Source organism: Zea mays, chromosome 4 (assembly GCF_902167145.1).
Source record: "Zea mays cultivar B73 chromosome 4, Zm-B73-REFERENCE-NAM-5.0, whole genome shotgun sequence".
NCBI lineage: Eukaryota > Viridiplantae > Streptophyta > Magnoliopsida > Poales > Poaceae > Zea > Zea mays.
The window spans coordinates 248,917,573-248,941,697 of NC_050099.1; the positions used below are offsets into that span (position 1 = coordinate 248,917,573).

General features: G+C 44.5%; 3 protein-coding genes across 3 annotated transcripts; all 3 read left to right on the top strand.

Annotated features, from left to right (window-relative positions):
• The first annotated feature begins 3,125 nt into the window (after positions 1–3,125).
• On the top strand, positions 3,126–8,488 carry LOC103654979 (uncharacterized). The gene is made up of 12 exons (XM_020552967.2): positions 3,126–3,376; positions 3,492–3,563; positions 3,637–3,699; positions 4,568–4,669; positions 4,832–4,918; positions 5,017–5,595; positions 5,704–6,168; positions 6,641–6,702; positions 6,801–6,891; positions 7,233–7,312; positions 7,418–7,708; positions 8,113–8,488. The coding sequence occupies exons 1-12, from the start codon at positions 3,299–3,301 to the stop codon at positions 8,147–8,149; spliced, it is 2,007 nt and encodes a 668-aa protein (XP_020408556.1). The 5' UTR covers positions 3,126–3,298; the 3' UTR covers positions 8,150–8,488.
• A 1,213-nt stretch (positions 8,489–9,701) lies between these two features.
• Positions 9,702–11,814, top strand: LOC100194065 (Protein WALLS ARE THIN 1). Its single transcript, NM_001139121.1, has 4 exons — positions 9,702–10,126; positions 10,214–10,814; positions 10,935–11,086; positions 11,236–11,814. Exons 1-4 carry the CDS (start codon positions 9,882–9,884, stop codon positions 11,423–11,425), a joined length of 1,188 nt encoding a protein of 395 aa, NP_001132593.1. The 5' UTR covers positions 9,702–9,881; the 3' UTR covers positions 11,426–11,814.
• Positions 11,815–16,721: 4,907 nt separating this feature from the next.
• Positions 16,722–18,476, top strand: LOC542092 (nitrate transport 2). The gene has a single exon (NM_001111725.2). The coding sequence runs from the start codon at positions 16,783–16,785 to the stop codon at positions 18,355–18,357; it is 1,575 nt and encodes a 524-aa protein (NP_001105195.2). The 5' UTR covers positions 16,722–16,782; the 3' UTR covers positions 18,358–18,476.
• Positions 18,477–24,125: the final 5,649 nt, after the last annotated feature.

Sequence of the window (24,125 nt, forward strand, 5' to 3'; positions counted from 1 at the left end):
TAGAGTGGAGAAACAAGCTAGGAGTAGATTGTGAGGAAAGATCCCTTCTTTAACTCATTTCTGATGCACATCTTTCCTATCTGTAAGGCAAGATGGTTTTTACCTTAATGTATTCCAAGAGTCTTACAAAAGGTGAGATGTTGTCCTACAGAACATCTTTTAAGGAATACACCTATATGAGTCAGACTGCTGGTCACAGTCTATGGGACTTGGGTAATCCCTAAATACTCATGAAAGGCACTGAAGTGTGACTTATATGCTTCTAAACAGCGGGAATACCCTTTTGCAGCCTAGTATCAACAAAGGATTTGAGTGAATCTTATTTCGCACAAAACTGTCAATTCAAGGCATAGTCCATTGTTCAGTTGTGAATGAGTGAATCTCTTATTCTAGATGGATGTTCAACTTAACAGTCTCCATCGAAACACTGGTATATCAAAGGATTGTGATTCTGATACTTCATCATTACAAACCCTAGAGTTTGGTGGGGATTGTTGGATCTTTTATGGGCTTGGCCCATTTATTGAATAAACTCTATGATGTGTAATGTTGGAGAATACCAATAGTACCACATTGGAAGTCCAAGGGTCTTTTGCCTTGACTTATATGGTGGGATTTATTCCACTTAACTTGAGAAGTCAAGAAATGGACAAGGGCGTGCCACACGCGCGCGCGCGCCGCCGCCGCCGCCGGCCGGGCCGGGCGTGGCAGGCAGGCAGGCAGGCGAGCGGGCGAGCGGGCGGGCGTGGTGTGGTCGCTCGCGGGCGGGCGTGGCGTGGTTGTGTTAATTTTTAGCACTCACTAACCACGTTAACCTTTCAGTTGCCTGTCTCTACGTCAGCCGAGTGACCCTGTCTCTTCGTCTGCCGAGTGACCCTTCTCCTTCAGTTGCCGACTTATGGCGTGACTCGGCGAGAGCTGGCCGACTCATGGCATAACTCGGCTAGAGCTGGCCGACTCTTGGCGTGACTCGGCGACCTTTCTCCTTCAGCTTCCCTCTGCGAGAGGATAAATAGAGGAGCACCCCTGTCACTCGGTACAAGAGAGAGAACACTTTCAGAATCACAGTCCAGCCACCGAGTGAGGGTATTTCCATCTTGTAACTCTGCGCGCACAGAGAAGCGAGAGGGCAGGTGCCTCCGAAGCCAGTGTCGTTCGAGACCTTGCACGGGGGATCGGCAATTAGGTTTTTGGGGAGTGTCTACGCGACTGCCCAACGTCTGTCGTTGTCTTCATCGCTAGTTCTTGGTGTCTTCGTCTCGATCGGATGACAAGAGAAGTTGGACAAGGATCAGGATCCTCGGAGCGCATGGGAGGGTATGATCAATTTAGTTCATTACAGTTTTATATTCTGCATATTATATATGTCGTATATAGTTTTGTTCTATCGTATTATAATATGTTATATCTGTCTGTCTTAATTTTACAATCATCCTGTTTATATTATTATCTGTTTATTTCCAGTTGTTCCGCAATAATCCATGAACCATATTTATATACTTATTTATTTATATGATTTACATGCTTCATATGCTTTGTGTTCTCATGATCCATATTGTTATGGATATTTTTGAGATCATGTTATCTATGTTTGATTATCTATTATATGTCATCATCATAATGTTAATTTATGGAATTAAAATGGTACGAAAAATGCCTATAATTCTAACAACAACATCCTCAATGATCAGATCCTTGGTTGGACTTCGAGCACACAAATTTGGTGCATTCTCAGCTTCTTTTGCATGTGCACAACACACCAGAGCTCCTATAACTGTATTTAGGAGGTAAATTGACTCTTTCCACAAAAGTAGCATACAGTTGCCAGGAGGTGAGTTTACTCTTTCCATAGAAGCCACATATTATAGATGCAAATATGTGATGCTTGTAGATTTATCTCATTTCGTGAACTCTAATGCCTCTGAAGTTGCTAGATTTGCAAGTTTCGAAATCTCGTTGAATTTCCCATCCCTCATCAATTAATTGTAAAAAATATCATCAGACAAGATCACTGCAGATGCCCCTACTTCCATAACCCCTTTATTGAACCTGATATGCACAATCCACCAGATTGGAATAGTTCATACATGAGTTTCATTCAAAAACCGCTTTGGCGGTTCTGTGGAAATAATTCCATTGTGTTAACCAAATCAAAACTTTAGATATCTCTACAGGATTGACGTTTTTGGTTCTTTTGCAATTTTTCACTAGACTGTTATTTCACCATTTTCTTTCTTTTTTGCTGATTTAGGATGTTTGTTGTTGACAACGAATTCTGTAATAAAGGGATGTGAAATGGAAGAATCCTCTCACAGCTGCCATGCTCTAGGTTGACGAGGGCTTTGAATGTACTACAACCAATAGTTGGCTAAAAATTTGCTAGTGAAATTAGCCAGTTAACTACTAGCTAGCTAACTATTAGCCGATTTTAGCTAGGTTGAACCAATTAATGAACAAACAGATAGTTGAGTGTATATGTAGTAGTTAGCTAGATTATTAGCTAGAGGTCTTTGGATGTCTTAGCTAAAAATGACTAATATCTAAACTATTAGCTGGACTGCTTAAATATATCTTATATAGAAACATTAGTGCCTTTAGTTTTTAGTGCACCACATCTTTTTATGAGGTACCTAGGGCTAAATTATCGGATGTCATTTTCAATTCGTGAGTAAGTGGGGTTTGGTTTGTAGGTACTAATTTTTAGTCCCTTTATTTTATTTTATTATAGTTTTTAAATTATGGAATACAGAAACTAAAAATTAGTTCCTAAAAACCAAACATATAAACTACTGTGTTAAGTTGGCTTTAGCCATTTTAAGTTATATCTACTTCTATATTAACTATCTTGCCAGTTTTTATCTACCGCACTGTTGACCTATAACCTTTGATGTAACATAAAATACGATGTTTTATTAAAATACAAACATATATAATTATAATGAAATAACTTAAATTATATAGTTCATAAAAGCAATTAAAAATTATATAACTCAAACATAAAATAAAAAACAAAATTTATAAATAAAATTTTATAACTTAAACATAAAAATCTAGTGCTCCCTCTATTTTTTTATATTTGACGTTTCATAAAATTGATCTAACCAGTGTCAAATAAAAAATAGAGTAGTTTGGTACCGTCCCAGCCTTTCTTACTTTCTGTGCTGCACAGCCAAAATCCCAAATATACAGATTGTTCGTTTTCATTTAATCTGTACCTTGTACCTGTATCTTCGCTGCTCGATTTCCCCACCACCGCCGTTTGATCTCACACCAAACTGCAACTGGCAGCAACCAGTAGATGCCGCCGCCGGAGATGCAGAAGCGGAAGCTCGCCCGTATCTGCGACCTCGTCTCCTCCTCCCTGCTTCTCCACCTCGTAAGCGAGCAATCCGGCTCCGCACGCCGGCATTGGCCTTCCTCCCTTCTTTCTCCTGTAACCCCGCGCCGCTCTGCGCCTACATCTAACCCCACTCGCGCCTCTCGCACCGCAGGAACCCGCGCCGTCGCCGCCGCGGCAGCTGACGCGGGAGGGCGAGCGGCAGCTCCTCCTCGCGCTCTCCACGGTAACTTCAGGCCATCTTCCTCCAGTTTATAATCGTCTTTCGTGGTGGTTTGATTGGGACTAACCTGCTGTAGGTGAACAAGACGATACGGCGATGGGACCAGGAGGAGGATGAGTGGGCTTGTGAATTGTTTCAGGTATCACTTCGAGTTTCAGGATTTTTTTTTAAATAATTGAATCTATATATACCATTAAAAGATTGCAACTTTAGATATATACCATTGGCTCCACATGTCATTGACTCATCTGAACCCACACGGGTGAGATAGCAATGGTATATATCTAAAATTGTAATCTTTTATTGGTTTCGTTGTTAATCCGCTGATGGAGCTTCGTGTTGGTAAATTGCCTCTGTGTTACGACTTACAAGGAGTGCTATAACTGTGTTGGGTCTAGCACGTCCAATGGAGCAGCTGGGGACTGATAGTAACTTGGCTTCACTCTGTGTTTGGTTTTGTATCGCTTCAAAACTTTGTGCCCCATTTCTGTGAGAGCCTACTTATAGTTATAGCCCACGGCTGACCTTGGAGCAATAACCAGTGAATCTTCAAAAATCTGTGTCTGACGCTTCTGTAACCTTCGAATCTCAGACCACACTGGATATAATCAATAATTTTTATGTTTGATACTTACATAACACTTCCAAACTCTATCCATATTGGATGATAGCTTGCAGCTTCCATTTGTAGACATGAAATTTGTCATTTGTCAATACTTGGAAGCTGACTAAATCCAGAGGAAAAAAATCCTAATCGCTGTTATCAATGTACTGGCATATAATATCATGTTACCTTTTGCTCTACTCAACTGTGATATTTTTGAGCACTGCAATGTTAATGTGATATCATTTTTTTCATGGTGGAAGTATCTCTGTTAACTTATCTATGTGTAAACTTGTGAACCTGGCATCTGTACTTTTTAGTCTTCACAGCTATTTGCCATGTTATGTGCACAACTATCACAGGAGATAATGAAACATATTCATATCTTTCTCTTCTCGTTTAGGAAACTCTTTCTGATTCTGGAGAAGTTCATAGTTGCTGCTTACTACCTGAAGCGCGTCCATATGATGGATTTGGTTGCCTGGCAAATATTGTCTCTATGCTGGTAAAAACTTTTTTTGTTTGGCGAAAACTATATCATTGTTTCACTCTGCTCACTTCAGTTTTATGTTTAGCTAGTATTGTCTCATATGTGGCCTGTGCATTTCTGGCGGACCAGTATGAGTATCAGGTTACCAAAACTTATATCTTTTGTCATCCTTTTCAGGTTGGTTTCCTTGATTTCTGCAGCGACTATGTCAAACACTCAGCTGGCAACATCCTCATTTCCGTATCTAGTACCCTAATTAAGTTTGTACGCTTCTCATACACTTCCCTTTTCCTCTTTTGGTGCATTCAGTTCCATTTTCTGTCTACTAACTGTTGACTCCACGGCTGTTGCTCTATTCCTAGGAATCCATTTGGATTCAGTTCATTGAGCTTGCCTGGGGGGCTATACATGCAGCATCAAAATGTGTTCATAACACTTCACATTCTACAACCGACTCCAACAGTGATGACAGCACTAGTTCAGGCACAAGAATCACAAGCTTCATGACAGCACTTAGTGAGCATCGTCTTAATACCAGTCGGCAAACCATGTCCAGTCTCTTTCGAGTATTGCATGCTATCCTGAAGTTCCTTAAACAGAGTGACAGTGACTTGAAAGACGACTTCATTTGTCTATCCATTCATCAAATTCATAAGATGCCTTGGAATTTGTTCCATCAATTACATGCTGGAGGACTTGCCAGCTGTGCCAAGGATAGCAGATTTAGCACCAGTAATGATTCAGCACAGTCTAGAATTCTGACTGGCAGTCTTCTCCAGCTGTTGGGCTCTTTACTTGACCAAAGCTACCTGAGAGACACAGACGGACAAGATATGTTTGTGAAACTTGTGGATGTAGTTCCCAAGATAGCATCGTTGTCCTTAGGAGGACAGCATGATGGATCCAAAAGTCTTTATCAGTACTTAAAGCACAAAATTCTGGTAAGCTTTGACACTCGGAGCTCTTTTGTGTCATTTGCATTTTGCCGCTGATTATTTTGGCTTTCTAAACATTTTTTCACAGCTTAGGATTTTCAGTTTTGAATGCAGATGGTAATGATGCGGCTTAAGCCATACATACAGCAAGATTGTTCGCATATTGTTAGTTGGCTGAAATTGCTTCGACGTTACTTTGGAGACCTTCTTCATCAGCCTATCTCACAACATATTGCTAAACCAGAAAATTGTTTAGAAGATTCTCCGTTTTTATTGGACATGGTAGATTTAGTCGAGAGTCAGGATAAGTCAACTCGGCACTTGCAAAGGCAAGCTATCTATTTGTTCCTTAGTTGTTCCATATGTTTGTCTTACAACAGAAATGATGGTGCACTTCAGTGTTCATGCAAGCGTGATGAGTGTTTGTTGGGTGACAAAGTACAAGGCTGTAGTAATCATTGCAACTGTTTTGGCTTATCCGAAATTTCAGACTGGTTTCAGAAGTGTTATCTAAATGGGAGTATCGACTCAAAATCATCAAGTTTCGCGTTATCCTTTCTGGAATTGTATATGGAGGAGGTACACATCTATGCTATTATGCTCAAATGATGGTAGCTAAAAGTAACTTGTCCATTGTTCTAGGAAACACAACTTACCTCAAGTCATTTGATTTTATGTATGTTTGTTACAAAATCTAGATTGAAATCAGTTGTACAATCTAGTCCAGTTTGTCACCCCACTGTGGCTAGTTTCATCCTCTTTTTTTTTTCCTAAACAGGGTAGTTTCTTTCGATACAGTTGGATATTTGGATTCTGTTAATGCACATTGCCAGTGAGTTCCATTTTACTGCTAATTGCTACTAAGACAATCTATCAACTCTATTATCTGTATCTGTTCAAAGTGAGTTAGAAAGAATGCTGTCTTTTTTTTCCCTGTTATTTAATATTAACAAATTCATGCTTCATTCTGTAATCGAAAAGAACGCTTACCACTGGCTTTATGAAGTCCTAACAATCTTGGTAATATGTTCAATATCCATTCATATTTCAGGATGACATGCTATTCAGCATCCTCTTACAACTTTTAGATGCTCCACTCGTTTTCCTAAAAATGTAAGTAGGAAAATATGGTTTATTACTGAAGCAAGGAAAAAGGTCATCCTGACAATAGATGCTCATGTAACTTATGACCTTTTTGTCCAAACTTGCAGAGCTAACTTCGAAACTAAGGAACTTGTTGGTGTAAAACTGTTCTCAAGCATTTTTGACCCAGTTCACCTTTTCCATCTGCTGCTTTTTCTGGTGAGTCGATCAAAATGTTCTCATTATTTTTCAGGTCTGCTGGAGGCACAATATTTTCTTGTAAGGTAGCATCTTGACATTTAGTTCTAGTTTATGTTGTGGTACAAGTGATTGACTTTATTGTATGGGTTAATTATTCAGTGCTGCAACCATCATTGAGAACCTGGTCAACGTTACCATTTGTAATTGGACATGCTATGCAAAATTAAGTACTTTAGGACTCATAATTTTGCTCACACATAGTACTTTCTTCTATTAATCTTTCAAAATTTTCCCCTTTCACTCCATAATGCCTGTTTTGAGCATAATTTTTTTTTTCATTCATTGATACTATTCTGCAGCTGCACTATGATCACATGGTACTCGTTGATTATCTCATATCTAGGGATGTTGGTGTGCTTTGTGCTCAGTATCTATTAAGGTTGGTACCTATCTTACATTTTTTAACTATTTTTGCTGACGTCTTCAGATGGAACAAAGTGTCTTCTGAATTGTGACCTTTGACCTCTCTTACACACTTGCACAGGTGTTTGCGCTTGGTTTCCCAGTCTTGGCATGCTTTTGTTGATGATTCAGTTTACTCAACAAAAATAGAAAAGCTTAACTGTAAAAGGCAGAGGATTTCTGGGGATAAAGATAGCGACAGAGCCAGTTCAAGTAACCAGTATAAGAATGGTTCTGGTTGTGATAAAGAAGTCGAGGATTCACGGAAGCTTTTCCTCGATGCTAAAAAATGTCTTTATTTATTAAAGAGAACATTGGAAGATCTGCAAAAGAAGGATTTGTTCCCTTACAACCCCAAGCCTCTTCTTAGAAGGTCAGTCGTATGACCATGGGTTTTGTATGTTGTCTGGTACTTCAGTAAAACCATTTTCTTGTTCCTGCATTTGCCTCTTCTATTATTCTTTTGGCATATCAACTCCATGGCATTGTCAATTTAAATGATTGAACTGGAAATTCTAGCATATCAACTCAATGGCATTGTCAACCTAATGATTGAATTGGAAATCTTGGCATATCAAATCAATGGCATTGTCAACCTAAAGACTGAATTGGAGTTTTTGGCATATCAACTGCCAGGCAGACATGGTAGCTAACAAAATTGTGGTAGATTATAACTCATGTCTGCTTGAAACTGAATCTTAATTTCTCGCTTGGACAGACAGACATGTTATTTTATCATATGTTCATATGAATCATGCTTATAGTTTGTTCTTGTAGCTTGGCCCGGTTCCAGGAGCTGGGTGAGCAGGGGTGAAATTCGAGTTAAACCTGGTGAGGAAGCTACTATCTGTAGAAGTTGAAGAATGACCCTTGGGCAGATAGTTGTATCGATATAGTAGTTGGTAAAAGGGAGCTGTGAATATAATATATATCTCTTCTAATTCATGATCTGGTCTAGGACTTTGAGTCGTCTGAATCATACAGAGAAATTCCAGATGCTGCTACCTCTTTCTTTTTTTTTTTGCAAGTTGCCTGCTACTCTGATGCATTGGGCCATGCGAGGTCACCTATCATGCAAGACACCATTGTTCATTATACATTAAGTAGCATCATATCATGGTGGCACTTCAATTATACATCAATCATTTTGTCCTGTGCTCTTACCCAGGTCAATGTATAAGAGTGCAGAGCTGAACAGCGATAGACGATATATTCACGCATCCGCAAACACATGACGAAAAATTTAATGGTTTGCGGTTAATGTACCGAGTGTTTTTTTAAAATCTGTTTGTGTTTGAGTTTGGGAAACCGAATGAATCGCTCCCTGAAACGATGGTTTTGAAGGCTGCAATTTGATTATTCCTAATAACGTTCGGCCCGCAATGTATAAGTGATCACTGAAGTCCCACTTATGCACGCTGTTGATACAAAAAAGTCCAATCTCTCATGCCTTGCTTGATCCATAAATAAAAACAATAGCATATTTGTTCAATAAGAAACAAAAATATACTGGTGTCTGAATTTCTGTCGGTAATTTGCTGCCTAGCCTTCCTTCTTGGCGATTTGCTGTCTGATCCGCACGCACGCTCACATGCTACTGGTTACTTTTGATCTGCATTCATACATAATTTACATGTAAAAGGAGTGGACCTTAGATTTGCATTGATGTTCGCCAACACTGTGTCCCTCTCGCATTCACAACTTCTTTAATTAAAAGATATACATGCATACATATATATACTTACACTGCTGAAGAAGCTGAGGTTTCTTCTTGGGATCACCACAGAAGCACAGATCGATCTCATTCACCAGCTAGCTAACTAACTAACCACAGGCAAGGCAGCGCGGCGCAGGATTACTCTACTAGCTCACATGGGTACTCTCTCCTCCTCTCCCATGAATCTTTTTTTGAGGTGGCGCTGCATGATATGATGTGATACACAAGGGAGGCATGCAGCAAGCAAGAGAATCGTGTAGCAGGACCACCAGAAGGAATTGCATTGCTACAACGATCTCTCCAGCTAGCTAGGTGGTTCTGCAAGAATGTGAGTGGACAAAGGCACAAAGAAGCTTGTGGCGTCTGCATCTGCATGCGTTGTTGAAGAGGACATGCCTGAGCTCAGGCGTCGTGGGCCGTGGTAGTGGTCACCGACATGCATGTCTGGCGACAGCAGGTCATGTCCAACCACACTGCGACATGACATCTGGTAGCTCCTTCCCCCCCTACCACCCATGGAGACGGAGCACGCGCGCGCATGCAAGCCCCCCCGGCTCACCGGTCACGCACGTCGTCTCCTTCCCTGCCACTAGTCCACTACCAGTATATATACGGGACTGCACCTGCAGCCGCAGCACCATCTATTCCTCCATCTTGGCTTGCCGCTTGCAGCAAGCACCTGCACACTTGACACAGTCCTGTGTGTCCATCGCTACTTGCAGCAGCAGCTGCAGGTGTAGTGGACCTAGGTAGCTAGCTGTGTATAGCACGTGGCCACGTTCGTGACCCTGCACTGCAGCTGCAGCAGCAGGTAACGGGTGATCCTATCATGGGCGACGACGTGCGTGGCCTGCGCGCCGCCGCCGTGACGACCGCCGCCGGCGTCGTGCCGGCGAAGACGCCGGAGCGCGCGCGGCTGCACGTGGCGATGCTGGCGCTGCAGTTCGGGTACGCCGGCTTCCACGTGGTGTCCCGGCTGGCGCTCAACATGGGCGTCAGCAAGCTCGTCTTCCCCGTCTACCGCAACCTCATCGCGCTCTGCCTCCTCGCGCCCTTCGCCTACTTCCTAGAGAAGTACGCACGCGCTTCGTTCGTTCCCGCATTGCATTGCTATCATATTTGCACTGTCCGCCATGCATGAACACGAACGAATCCGTGCAGGAAGGACAGGCCCGCCATGACGCCCGCCTTCCTGCTCCAGTTCTTCCTGCTGGCGCTGTGCGGGATCACCGCGAACCAGGGCTTCTACCTGCTGGGCCTGGACAACACGTCGCCGACGTTCGCGTCGGCGATCCAGAACTCGGTCCCGGCCATCACCTTCGCGATGGCGGCGGCGCTGGGCATCGAGCGGGTCCGCCTCCGCCGCCGGGACGGCCTCGCCAAGGCGGCCGGCACCGTGCTCTGCGTCGCGGGCGCCACCGTCATCACGCTCTTCAAGGGCCCCGCCGTCTTCGGCCCGGCGCCCTCCGTGGCCGCAGCCGTGCCCGTGCCCATGCCCGCGCCGGGCGGCGGCAACAACAACAACAACAACAAGAGCTGGGCGCTGGGGTGCGTCTACCTCATGGGCCACTGCCTGTCGTGGTCCGGCTGGCTCGTGCTGCAGGCGCCCGTGCTCAAGCGCTACCCGGCGCGCCTGTCCGTCACCTCCTACACCTGCTTCTTCGGCCTCCTCCAGTTCCTCGCCGTCGCCGCCGTCTTCGAGCGCGACGCCGCCGCCTGGGCGCTCGGCTCCGGCTCCGAGCTCCTCACCATCCTCTACGCGGTGAGTTAGTCGTTGCATTGCATGCATGAGTTTTTTTTTAGCTCGGGTTCGCCGGTATGACATGCATGGCGCGACGACATGACATGACATGGCGCACGATCGAACGCATGCATGCTACAGGGGCTGGTGGCGTCCGGCGTGGCGTTCGCGGTGCAGACGTGGTGCATCGACCGCGGCGGCCCGGTGTTCGTGGCTGTCTACCAGCCCGTGCAGACGCTCCTCGTCGCCGTCATGGCGTCGCTGCTCCTCGGCGAGCAATTCTACCTCGGCGGGTACGTAATAAACGTGTCCGTCCGATCGATATCTTTCTTCTTCTCCTTCCATTATATACCTCTCCCTCCATCGGTAGGGTAGGGTGATTAATTAATCAAAAGTTTGCATGCATGATTCGTGTTTCTCTCCTTGCAATGCATGCATGCAGGATCATGGGGGCAGTGTTCATCATCGCTGGACTCTACCTGGTGCTGTGGGGCAAGAGCCAGGAGAGGGCGCTCGCTGCAAAGCAAACCGCCGCCGCCGCCGCCGGAAGCGTCTGCGACGACGACGCGGCTGCCTCCTGCCTGAAGCAGCCGCTGCTACCGCCGCCGCCGGCGACCTCGGAGGCCGTGTGATCTCCAATCGGACCCGACCGATCATTTTCATACGGCGGAGGAGTGTATGCATGCATCTGTCATCGCGCCTCATCATCAGCATGCATGTTAGGTTAATCCATCCATCCATCACCTATCACATGGCTAGATCTGAGTACCAATACAAGCAGTTGCGTGGCGAGTAACATGTACAACGATTGCAACCTTTCGTCAGCGAACTGCAGCTGCTCCCGTTTTTATATGATATTGCAACTGGACCTATATATTTTAATTTTGTTTAGCTTAAGTGGGACAGCAGTTGACCGAGCATGAGTGGCAACTGCCATGAATGTCGTCGATCATTAGGTACAATCCATGTGATCGGTGCTTTAGAGATCGAGTTATTAATTCTCACAAAAAAAACTTATGATATGAGACGGATTTTGAATGTTTCAGGGCCTGTTTGGTTTGTGGCTAAATGTGTCACACTTTGCCTAAGGTTAGTCGTTCGAATTGAATAACTAACCTTAGGCAGAAAAGTTAGGCAAAGTGTGGCAACTGAGGTAGTGAACCAAACAGGCCCTCAGTACCTTATATATATTCGATAGAACGGAGGTGTCCAAAGTCTCAAAATTGTCCTGAATCGCAGAATCTTTTTTTGAATTGCTCAACTTCATGCGTACCTTGAACTAAACATGATGCTGCCTGAATTGACTAACTGTCAGGCAAAATTCAGTGGCATGCAATGCATAACAGGCCTTCTTTAAGGTATGCCTTGTCAGTAATTAAGTTAAACAAATTAACTAATTAGCGAAGAAGGGTACATTAATATTTTTTTGGTAGACTACTAGCTCATTGTTGGGTCCTCAAAATTATTTAGACACCTTATAATTCAGGATAAAGACATATATAGAGCATTTAGACATTCATAACACGAGATGTAATAGTTCATGGTAGAATCTCTCAATTATATTGGACTCAATCTCCATTTTCTTCTTCCTTTAAAAAGGTATATGCCATGCACATGCCCATAGAAAACATGAATTAAATCAAACAGCTCTAAAGCACAATTAATAATTTAGTTGAAGATGGTGGCTGCCAAACTAGCTAGGACAAAGGGAGAGAGCAGCTTGGTGAGGAGAGAGAGGAATGAATGTTCGCTTCAGATTAAAACCGTCTGCTTAGACTGCTACAACTACAATTTATAAAGACAAAAACATTAGAATCCGGTACAGAATAAAACCAAACGAACATATGACGGTTTGGAGATCAAAGCGGCTAGGATTTGGTGGAGAGGACAGAGGCACGCGCGCTAGAACGTAGGGGCGACAGCTGTCAGGAGGAAAAAAGAGGAGAAAAGGAAGAACAAAAAAAATGCTTAACTCTACCATCTAATGCTTCAGATCATATGGTATCCTAAAAACTCGTTCGAAAATCAAACAAAACAAGTTACTTGTGTACCTGGCAGTAGAGCTCAGTGTGCCCATGGCCCGGCCTTTCTAACCGTGAACCAAAATGCCGCTACTAGACAGCCCACATGGACCGCGTCTTTGCGTCAACAGATGGAGCATCCAGATGTATAATTAGTCCAGGAGACACCGCCACCTATAATATTCGTATAATTATGTTCACAGCAACTTTACTACTAACCATGCTACCCGGCAATGTATAAAGTTACTCCGAGCTATTCAGTTTTATGCACTGTGATAAAGTACCGCTACTAAAACTGTATAATATAGATGGTGCTTGAATGCGCTAGAGTTAATAGATAGTTAGCTAAAAAATTGCTAGTAGAATTATCTAACTAACAAATAGTTAGCTAACTATTAGCTAACTAGCCAAAAGTAGATAATAGCTGAATTATTAGTGTTGGACATCAAAATGATCGCGCAGATGGTCCAGCCCCGAGTCCGGACGGTCCGCGGACGCGCAGAATCAGTTAGGTTCCGAGTTTCTTGCGGGATTTGGCTCGGGATACGGATTGAAACGGGCCCAGACCTCCCCACTTTATATATATGGAGAACTACGCCCGATTAATAAACAACAATCGAATCAATAATCAATTTACATCTCGTTTTACCTTAGACATTAGGAGTAGTTCTAGTTTAGCCCTAGATTAGTCTTCCTCAACCCCAAATTCTCCGCTTCTCTTCGGCTAGCTCTACGTCGATTAGAGGTGTCTAGAGTGGCCTGTCGACCCTAGACAAGGCCTAAGACCTCTCCTCCCAGACGTCGCCGGCGAACTCCGCCGTCCTACGCACGCGCGGACCGTCTGGCCTACAGGCACGGACCATGATAAAGGCCCTGTTTGTTTCGGCTTCTGGCAGCTTCTGGCTACCAAAAGCTGCTGCGGACTGCCAAACGCTCAGCTTTTCAGCCAGCTTCTATAAAATTCGTTGGGACAAAAACCATCCAAAATCAACATAAACACGTAATCGGTTGAGTCGTTGTAATAGTAGGAATCCGTCACTTTCTAGATCCTGAGCCCTATGAACAACTTTATCTTCTTACACACGTAATCGTAATGATAATCAGATTATTCTCCCCAGAGCCAGATCCTGAGCCCTTCGTTACAGGAAGTGAGCCGTATGATTGCTAGGACTGAAAGTGAAGTCGAGCTTTTTTTGATCAGATGGATGAAGACTTCGATTGGGCAGGTGATATGACAAAGCATCATCAGGTTCGAAAGTGGCTTCGTGTTAGCTGCACTGAAGTAGATGCTGTGGTGGCAAGTCTGTCCAAAAAGCCGTCAAGAAATATGTCATCTGGGGGCATTGCTTTAGACATTACTGATACACCTGAGAAAAGAAGGGGGGCGGCCAAAGGGTACTGGCAAGTACTAACTATATCTACAGGGAGATTGAAGATGAAGATGTTGAAGAATCTGATGAAGATTCTGAGGAGAGGAATACTGCATCCCTACCTGAAGAAGGGGAAATAGGGAAATTCGAAGATGAAGAGGACAATGATGAATCAGAGGAAGAAGAGCCAACGAATGATGATGTATATGAATTTACTGAAGGACCAAGAAGCAGAAAAGCTAATAGGATGGAAGAAGCTGGTCCAACAGGCTCTTTTTTCTGGAAGCCGGAGATTACCACCACCTGTACCTTCCTCATCTTCAAAAAAAATTGCGGTCTCTATCTGCATTGGAAGCCCGCCAGGCTCCTTGTCAAAAAGAAAGCTGTATGTGTTGACACATGTTGTTATTTATCTATTTTGTTGTTTCCTTGAATTTCTGTGTCAACTGACTATATGTTCATGCTTTTAACTGGTGATTTGCGGCTGGATGACCTAGATGAAGGTGAGATTGCAATGTCTGGGGACTCACATATGGACCTCCAGCAGTCAGGGACTAAGGCTCTCTTGACTTGAATACCTGCAGTGCAAAAATGTGATAAGCAAGCTTTGGAGGAGGATTGACAAATAAGGTCATCAAATGATACCCAATATATCTTCTTGGTGGCGGAGGAATGAAAATTCCTCATTGAGAGGTCCGGCTGGTAGGGGTAGCACCCTTGACCTAGAAAAAATTGAAGAGCGAGTTGATGGATTGGAGTATGGTGCTGAAACTGGAGTTCATATATAGCGGACATGCAGCAGATGTTGAAAAGTGTGGTTCAGCACTTCAGCTGTAGGCATGAGGTATCAAACATTGTGCCATCTATTATGTATATGCTTCTACCTGTTATGGATCTTGACGCTATAAGATGACTAATCTACTCCATCCGACTACATGATGCAGGTCCGGATAGAGGCTGAGACCCTCCATAACTTGTTTTTCAACATAATGAAGATCGCCTTCCCAGATTCAGACTTCAGCGAAGCTAAGAACGCAATGTCATTTTCGAGTCCCGGAGGATCTGCGAGTGGTGGCGCTGCTGCTCCTGCAGCCCCATCGTCGAAGCACACCGCATCAGGCCATAACTTGTTTATCATCCGAGCAGTCTGGGATTCCACTGTCCTGTTGACGGGCATGGCGTCAATCTGTAGTGCCGGCACATGGCCGATGGGTTCCATTCTCGTCAGAGCACCTGCAAACAGTTCCAGAATCCCTTCCTACTCATCTATATCGACTGGAGAAGAGAAGCACAAACGCCTTCAACGACAGGAAAGGCCAAGCTACTCAGTCAAACGCCTTCTTTTGCAACACAATGCACGGTTGCCGGTAGGTGAGCTGAATCGTGTCGCAGACCGTCGTGTAACCGTTCGATCCACTGATGGTATCGCGACTTGTTTTCTCTGCTGTATTATATAGAGTAAAATATATTAGCGGCCTTTGAACTTGGCACGCTACGTCACTAATTTTTTTTAAAAAAACCCCCACTAAATTGGGTCATTGGACTTTGCTAACCTGTGCAAAACCGTTTAAAGTCATATTTGCTCAAATCGGATGCCGACGTGCCGTGTCATGCTGAAGCGCACTAATGCTTAAGCTCACTAACGAAATTTTAGTGACCCAAATAAAAAAGCAAACTAAGTTCGAAAACCAAAGTGACATAATATGTCAAATTTGGAGGACTGCACATACTAGTTGGCACACAACAAGTGTGGCGAGGCTTCAAGGTGGCATGCCGCGATGTCATCTGAACGATTTTGAAAAGTTAAAGAACCCATCTTTATGGTTTTTCACGTTCGGTGATCCAAGTGGTACAGCGTGCCAAGTTCGAGAGACTCCTTTATCTTCTAATTTAGAGAGGCAGGCATTATAGTCGTCTCTAAAGTTTGTGATTAATAGTGACAGTAGAGCAGAGGATCGGAGGAGGAGGCTGGTGGTGGGCACGTGCATTTTTTATTCTATGCCGTTTAGTCGGCTGCTGCTGCTGGGTGCTGGGATTCTGGACGCCGCATCACCAACAAGGATAGCTAGCTGCGATAGGAAGGAGATTCTGATCCTTGGCTGATCCCACGGGATGAGGCCAAGCCCAAGGTCAAATTCCTCTGCCGGTGATGCGGCGCCGAGGAATCCATTTAATTAATTTCTTTGCTAGCTAATACCAAATGCCAACCTCCAAGCATTCTCTCTAATCTATTCTTTGTAGCCTCTGTTCCAGTTCTACTAGCTCCAATCTAAAGATTAACCCTGCACCGATGATTCTGTCAGACCCAATAATTGCCTTATTAATTCAGCTCTCAAGCTCAGCTGAGCTTGACGACGACCCTTCATGTCCATGACACGCCAGAGCTCAATCTTTCTTTATTTCTTTTTCTTCTCCTTCTCCCACGCTCGATCGAGAAAGTGATATAATATATCGAGATGCCCAAAAATGTCAACCATGCACCACAGCTCACTATAAGTATAAATACGTACCCCCACCGATTCCATTGCCGGAACCTCAAGCACAAGCAACCAGCCAGCTAGTTTCCAAGGGATCACCTGCTCTCTAGCACTAGCAGCAATGGCGGCCGTCGGCGCTCCGGGGAGCTCTCTGCACGGAGTCACAGGGCGCGAGCCGGCGTTCGCCTTCTCCACGGAGCACGAGGAGGCGGCGAGCAATGGCGGCAAGTTCGACCTGCCGGTGGACTCGGAGCACAAGGCGAAGAGCGTCCGGCTCTTCTCCGTGGCGAACCCACACATGCGCACCTTCCACCTCTCCTGGATCTCCTTCTTCACCTGCTTCGTGTCCACCTTCGCCGCCGCGCCGCTGGTCCCCATCATCCGCGACAACCTCAACCTCACCAAGGCCGACATCGGCAACGCGGGCGTGGCCTCCGTGTCGGGCTCCATCTTCTCCCGCCTCACCATGGGCGCCGTCTGCGACCTGCTGGGCCCGCGCTACGGCTGCGCCTTCCTCATCATGCTGTCCGCGCCCACCGTGTTCTGCATGTCGCTCATCGACGACGCCGCGGGCTACATCACCGTCAGGTTCCTCATCGGCTTCTCCCTCGCCACCTTCGTCTCCTGCCAGTACTGGATGAGCACCATGTTCAGCAGCAAGATCATCGGCACCGTCAACGGGCTCGCCGCCGGATGGGGCAACATGGGAGGCGGCGCCACGCAGCTCATCATGCCGCTCGTCTACGACGTCATCCGCAAGTGCGGCGCCACGCCATTCACGGCCTGGCGCCTCGCCTACTTCGTGCCGGGCCTCATGCACGTCGTCATGGGCGTCCTGGTGCTCACGCTGGGGCAGGACCTCCCCGACGGCAACCTCAGGTCGCTGCAGAAGAAGGGCAACGTCAACAAGGACAGCTTCTCCAAGGTCATGTGGTACGCCGTCATCAACTACCGTACCTGGATCTTCGTCCTCCTCTACGGCTACTGCATGGGCGTCGAGCTCACCACCGACAACGTCATCGCCGAGTACATGTACGACCGCTTCGACCTCGACCTCCGCGTCGCCGGGACCATCGCCGCCTGCTTCGGCATGGCCAACATCGTCGCACGCCCTATGGGCGGCATCATGTCGGACATGGGCGCGCGCTACTGGGGCATGCGCGCTCGCCTCTGGAACATCTGGATCCTCCAGACCGCCGGCGGCGCCTTCTGCCTCTGGCTGGGACGCGCCAGCACCCTCCCCGTCTCCGTCGTCGCCATGGTGCTCTTCTCCTTCTGCGCGCAGGCGGCCTGCGGCGCCATCTTCGGGGTCATCCCCTTCGTCTCCCGCCGCTCCCTCGGCATCATCTCCGGCATGACGGGCGCCGGCGGCAACTTCGGCGCCGGGCTCACGCAGCTGCTCTTCTTTACCTCCTCGACCTACTCCACGGGCAGGGGGCTGGAGTACATGGGCATCATGATCATGGCGTGCACGCTGCCGGTGGTGTTCGTGCACTTCCCGCAGTGGGGGTCCATGTTCTTCCCGCCCAGCGCCACCGCCGACGAGGAGGGCTACTACGCCTCCGAGTGGAACGACGACGAGAAGAGCAAGGGACTCCATAGCGCTAGCCTCAAGTTCGCCGAGAACAGCCGCTCAGAGCGCGGCAAGCGCAACGTCATCCAGGCCGACGCCGCCGCCACGCCGGAGCATGTCTAAGTCTACTACTAAGATGGATCGATCGACGATCACCTATACCTCTTTGTATGTACGAATATGCCTTGTTATTACTGTGCGCGCGCATATACAATACACGTGTGCTCCGTTGACATGAGTTATATAGCACTAAAAACTCTTTTGAATTCGCGTCTATTCAGCTCAATCAACGTATGTTGAAGCGATTAGGTGTTAAATTTAAACAAAATTTCACACAAAACCACTTAAACACATGTTATTTTACCACAATCCAACTTATATAATCTAAGATAAGAGGGCCATAAGATCCATACACAGACATGGAAACAAGTCCTATAATATCTGTTGAGGCACAAGTATGTACTAGTAAGTATACAAACTAAACTTACATTTTTGTTGTGTATAATAATGTGTGTTATTGATTGTTTTAAGCACAACATTTGTATCGACACACTTTGCATGCACATTGCCATTCCTTCGGTGCCACAAATGTTTTATGATGTGTAATTGGTGTACTGGATTTGGCACACTATCTTAGAACCAACAATCTCTGTCCATTCAAAATTCGCTTTCATTATCGAACTTCAAACTAACAGTGTCGACTTCGACTTTTAAGCAAAATATATCAGCGATTCTCGAACTTAGCATGTTGTGTCATTTGAGACCCCGAACTCTCAAAACCAAGAAAAACAAGTGATGTAACTTGGTTGACCCATCCAAAACCGAGTTTGATCAAATCGGATGCTGAAGCGACGTGTCGTGTTGGAGTTATTTAGGTCCCCGAATTGGCATGTTGTGTCACTTGGATGCCCAAACTTTCATTAGTGCTCCAGCGTGGCATGATGAGAAAGATTGTCAAGCATATGAGTTTATTTGGACGTATCTCATACACAAAGATTTGTAGCCACAAATATTGATTTATTATAGTAGATGACTTCTCGAGGTTCACATGGGTTTTCTATCTCAATGCAAGAGTGAAGTCTTCAACATCCTCAAATCATTTGTTAAGAAAGTGGAAATGAGTTTGAGTTTAAAAGCAAGGAAATGAGAAGTGACAATGTAAGTGAGTTAGAAACTCAAAAAATATATGTGCTATGTGATGACATAGAAATATGCATGAGTCGGCCAAGTACACTCTACAACTAAATAGCCTTGTTGAGAGGAAAAATAAGACACCTATTGATATGATAAGGTATATGTCAAGGGAATACAATGTGAGTATATTGCCACCGGTTATTGAGAAAGACACCATATGGGCTATTGATCGAAAGAAAACCATTCACCACATATTTTAGAGTCCAAGAGCATCTCCAACAACGTGACCTATAAACATGCCATATAATTTGAAAATAATTATATTTTATAGAATTTAGGGCACCAACAAAACACCCCGCTCCAACAGTAAAGCCCCAAATCTAGATTATATGGCAGCCCACTACGGTGTAGTATATTTGAGTCACTTGAGAGGGTGCCCTATAGTTTTTTGATAAAAAAATTATGAAATAGGGCACTGTTGGAGTAGTTTTTCCTGTGTAGAGCCCCATATTTCAATTTGAGGCACTAGTTTGAGGCATTGTTGGAGATGCTCTAAGGTGCTCGATTATATATTTATTGGTCTTGCAAGCTCGATCAAAATATCCATACAAAGTGATTTTCTAAATCTTTCTCCTTGCAAGAAAACCAATGTGTGGACCATCCTATCTCCATTATATCTTGTCCCTTTGTCACACACTATGTGTGCATTGCTATTTTTGACTTTGATATGTGACACGGGTTTGATATGCTCATTTGCAACAGAACATATATAAAACACTCATTAGTCATTTAATTGTTTTCTCATCCAACCACCAAAGTCCATTGGGGGTGGGGCGCAAGTTGCACTTTCAGGTACAATATATGTTAATTACACACTCACCGTCATAGAAGGATGCACTAAACAAATTATGTTACCTAAAATCTCTACCTAATACTTTTGCTGGCTCTGCAGGGCTGAAGATGAAGTATACTACATTTTTCAAGGTGTGAACATATATCACCCGAAAAAGGGCCAATCTTACATCACCATTTGGTTGTTCTATTGGGTCTATGTGTTTCACGTACTTCAGATATATGTAGGGACGGTAATGAATCGTGATCCAAATATTTCTTTATAATTTGTTTAAGCCCTTAATTAATTTTGGTTTAAAATTAAATAGAAATAGAATTTGATCGTAATTCGATTTGATCCTCAAATTTTATAGTGTAGAATTTAGAGTCCATTACCACCTATAGATATATTGTGAAGCTCGATTTCTCCTCACATGAAACGTGTACTCACGCACGGCCACTGTCATGACATTGTTGATGGCCGCTTATGCTTATCTGCAAGCTAGGTATTGGGAGGCACACACACACATGTATGTGTCGGCACAGGTGTACTTATCATGGTGTCGCTGTCACCTATATAAGCTAGCTATATATACAATTAATGATCTTGTATTGTTGATTGTTCCTCTGACTTTGCCTAATCTGACCACTGCAGCCTCTCCTGCTTGCTTCCTAGCGTCAGGCTAGTTGACCATTTGATTGGGGGCCCGGGCAAATAATATCTCCAAGTGCACATTTCGTCTGGCCCTTCATGCTGCTCAAAATCATGTCATGACTGATAAGCCACTGGATCGATGTGGACTGTGTGTGATCAGCTCCAACAAGATCCTGAGCTGTCCACCCAAGCTGTTTGTTTGATGCCACCCTTCCATGGACTTTGGGCTGCCCCTCCAATCCTTCTGAAACTTTTCTTTGAATGCTTCTGGTAGTCGGCAGCTATACTTATATTAGCTGAATTTTGGTTTTGTCATCTAAATATATTTATGTCAATGTCACAGAATGTGTTAATTAGTTGAGTTCTGGCCAGCCAGGTAATCTAAAAAATAAACTGAAAGCCAAGTTTTTCACGGCAGTTCTGGAACATAGGCCTAACAGGAAAACAAAAAAGTGGGCACCTGAATTTCTTTAGTAATTCTATTTTTATCTTTCGGTTTGTCGTTCCTTCTATATAAAAATAGCTTTGAATGCATGATATATCTTTGGGTTCTTTTTTTAATCCATTTAACTATTTGTATTTTCTATGAATATTTGTGTGTATAGCTAGACAGACGTACATATATACAGAACATTCTCAAGTAGTTCCTGTGGCAGATCTATAGTAGTACCCTGGCCTAGCGGTTGCATGGTTCGTTTGAGCAAATTTGCATTGCCAAACTTGAGCTACGTACTTTACACACGACACTTGCTAGTAAAAATGAACTGCGAAAGAACTTTTGCGTGTAAAAACAGAAACGCATCAACACCCCAAGACTATGTTTATACGGAGCATTGCCAACCAGCTCTCTAAATTAGTCCATTTATTTATACACTATTTTTATTTCTACTAGTTCCACTTGTTGCCCAGTTGTACATGTAGATTCAGAACCCCGCAAAAAATGCTTTCAAAAGTAAAAAAATGACTCAAACCATCTCCGATTGACCTTAAATTTGCCAAAGGCGTTCCCTAGGATAAATAGAAGCTATTCCCAAAATATCATCACCTAGAAAATATCATAATCAAACGAGATAAAAAATCATCTAGAAAAAAAAAGGATTTTCTCAAATTTTTCTCCAAATGGTGGACCTTCGCGCGCTCGCTCGTAAGGAATCTACGCAAAATGTCTGTCAGAGATGTTTCTTGAGGGTCCTAGCATGAATCTGTCCACTCAAATCGTCCAAGAAAACGCATGAAATTTAAAACCATAAAGAGAGCGAGAGGGAGACCGAGACCGAGAGAGAATGAAATAGCCAAATTCAATCAAAACAACAAAGACTCAAGCATGATCTTGGACAAGTGATTTAGAGGACATGATTAATTTATTCTAAGATCAGTTAGGTTTAGTGTTACACAAATGAAAGTTTACTGAGTTCGGGTAGTCATCTTTGGATCTCTCTCAGATGGCATGATTGAACTGTAAAACTAAACTACCAACAAACGATGGAACTCGAAGTGCGAGAAATGAAAGTTGGACTTTCATTTAAGAGCCTATTACACATCTCTAACTCGTTCTTAACTATTTTATACTGAACCATTTAACCCTACAGTCAAAATGGTCTAACTCTTCATCGATGCATCTAACGGCCACAAGCTCATCACGATTTTGCTTGAACTCAACGTAAGATTTGCGATGATGCCGCATGTTATTTCCTGTTTCCGTTGGAACTCAAACTAGGCTCTGAGGCCCAAAACCAAAAATCTCCACCCGATGGTTTTGAGATCCAAACCTCTTGTGAGTAATGTATTTGATATGCTCCCTCTATGATCTCAACACATGTCACCTCTAGTCCTCCATTGATCAACAAGTTCTTTAACACCTCCAACTGACTTGGTCAACCATCATCATGACTAGGTCAACATGGTATACTCATTTATATACTCTTGCACTTATGAATGTCCCCAGGTGTCACCCATTCACTCTCCTTGTTTCCTTGGTCGCCCGGTCCAAACCTCAAGGTGTTTATCTACTATCCTTCACTGCTCTTAGTTCGTAGGCATGAATCCGCTTGATCTTTATCATCACCTTCAATTGTTCATATAATCTTTACTACTTATTAAGACAACAAGGGGTAGGCTGTCATTCCCTGTTCTGCCATTTCTAGTTCTGTCATTCCCATTCCTGTTGTGCCATTCCCATCGTGAAACCGCTCCCCAGCACTACAGCCCACTGTTCCCTCTCCCCTTCCTCGGCCCTCGAATCTCAACCCGCTCGTTCCCCTCCCCCTCCTCCCCTTCTCCCTCGCGCCCGACTCCCCTATCGTCCCTTCTCGTCCCCACCCCGATGCTGGCAACCATCCCTGCGCTCTGCTCCCCGCCCCACCCTGACGCGATGAACGGGAGGTTCATGCCCGCCCCCTCCCCTCCTTCTCCCTCACATCTGGCAGTTTCCCTCCACAAAGCAGGCAGCAGGCAGCGTTGTCGACTGTCGCGAGCATCAACGACCACCGACGACCAACAACACCTTTCCTTCGGCCCAAGATCGGCATCTGCAAACTCCTTCAATCGTCCGTGCCTGGATCCAAGCTCAAACCACGGGCAAGCAAACACATCGCGTCTTCGGTGTCCTCGGATCGACAGCTTGTTAGGTGATAGAGTGCTCCGCCTCCCCTTCTGAGTTCCGAAAGTGTGTTCCCCCATTTTTTTTTATTTTTTTGGATGGACCCTAACTTCATCTTATCTGTATATGACCCTAATGTGGCATGACATTTTGCCTTCTCCTTAGACAAATACATTGTTGTTAGCTTATGGATTACCAATATCAAGTAGAGTAGCTTCGATTTGGGTTTAGGGTCGCATGACTTGGTGGTTGTGTACTTCAATCTGTTATTAATAGATCATGAAGTCAAGATTTGTTGCAAGAACCAAAAAATGCTCTCTGTCACCTAGCCATTCCCAGAAAAGAAAGGGCAAACTCCCTGGTTGGCATTGTATATATTTGCAGTAGGGTGAACTTTCAGGGTCATGCATATACACATAGGAATGACCTATGTTAACTTGGAATTGTTCAAGAAATATGTCATCGAAAGCAATGTCTTAGCATGTATGATGTACTTTTTATCACAGAATGGTTGTGGTATGGACCAATGAAATGCATTTATGCCTTTGGCTAATTTTTTAAGCTCACATTTTTCATTTATTCCATTTGTTTGTATACTCATGTGAGGCGATGTAAAAGGCATGGGCACAATTTCACCGACCACGACAACGAGTAGGAGATCGCCGACATGGG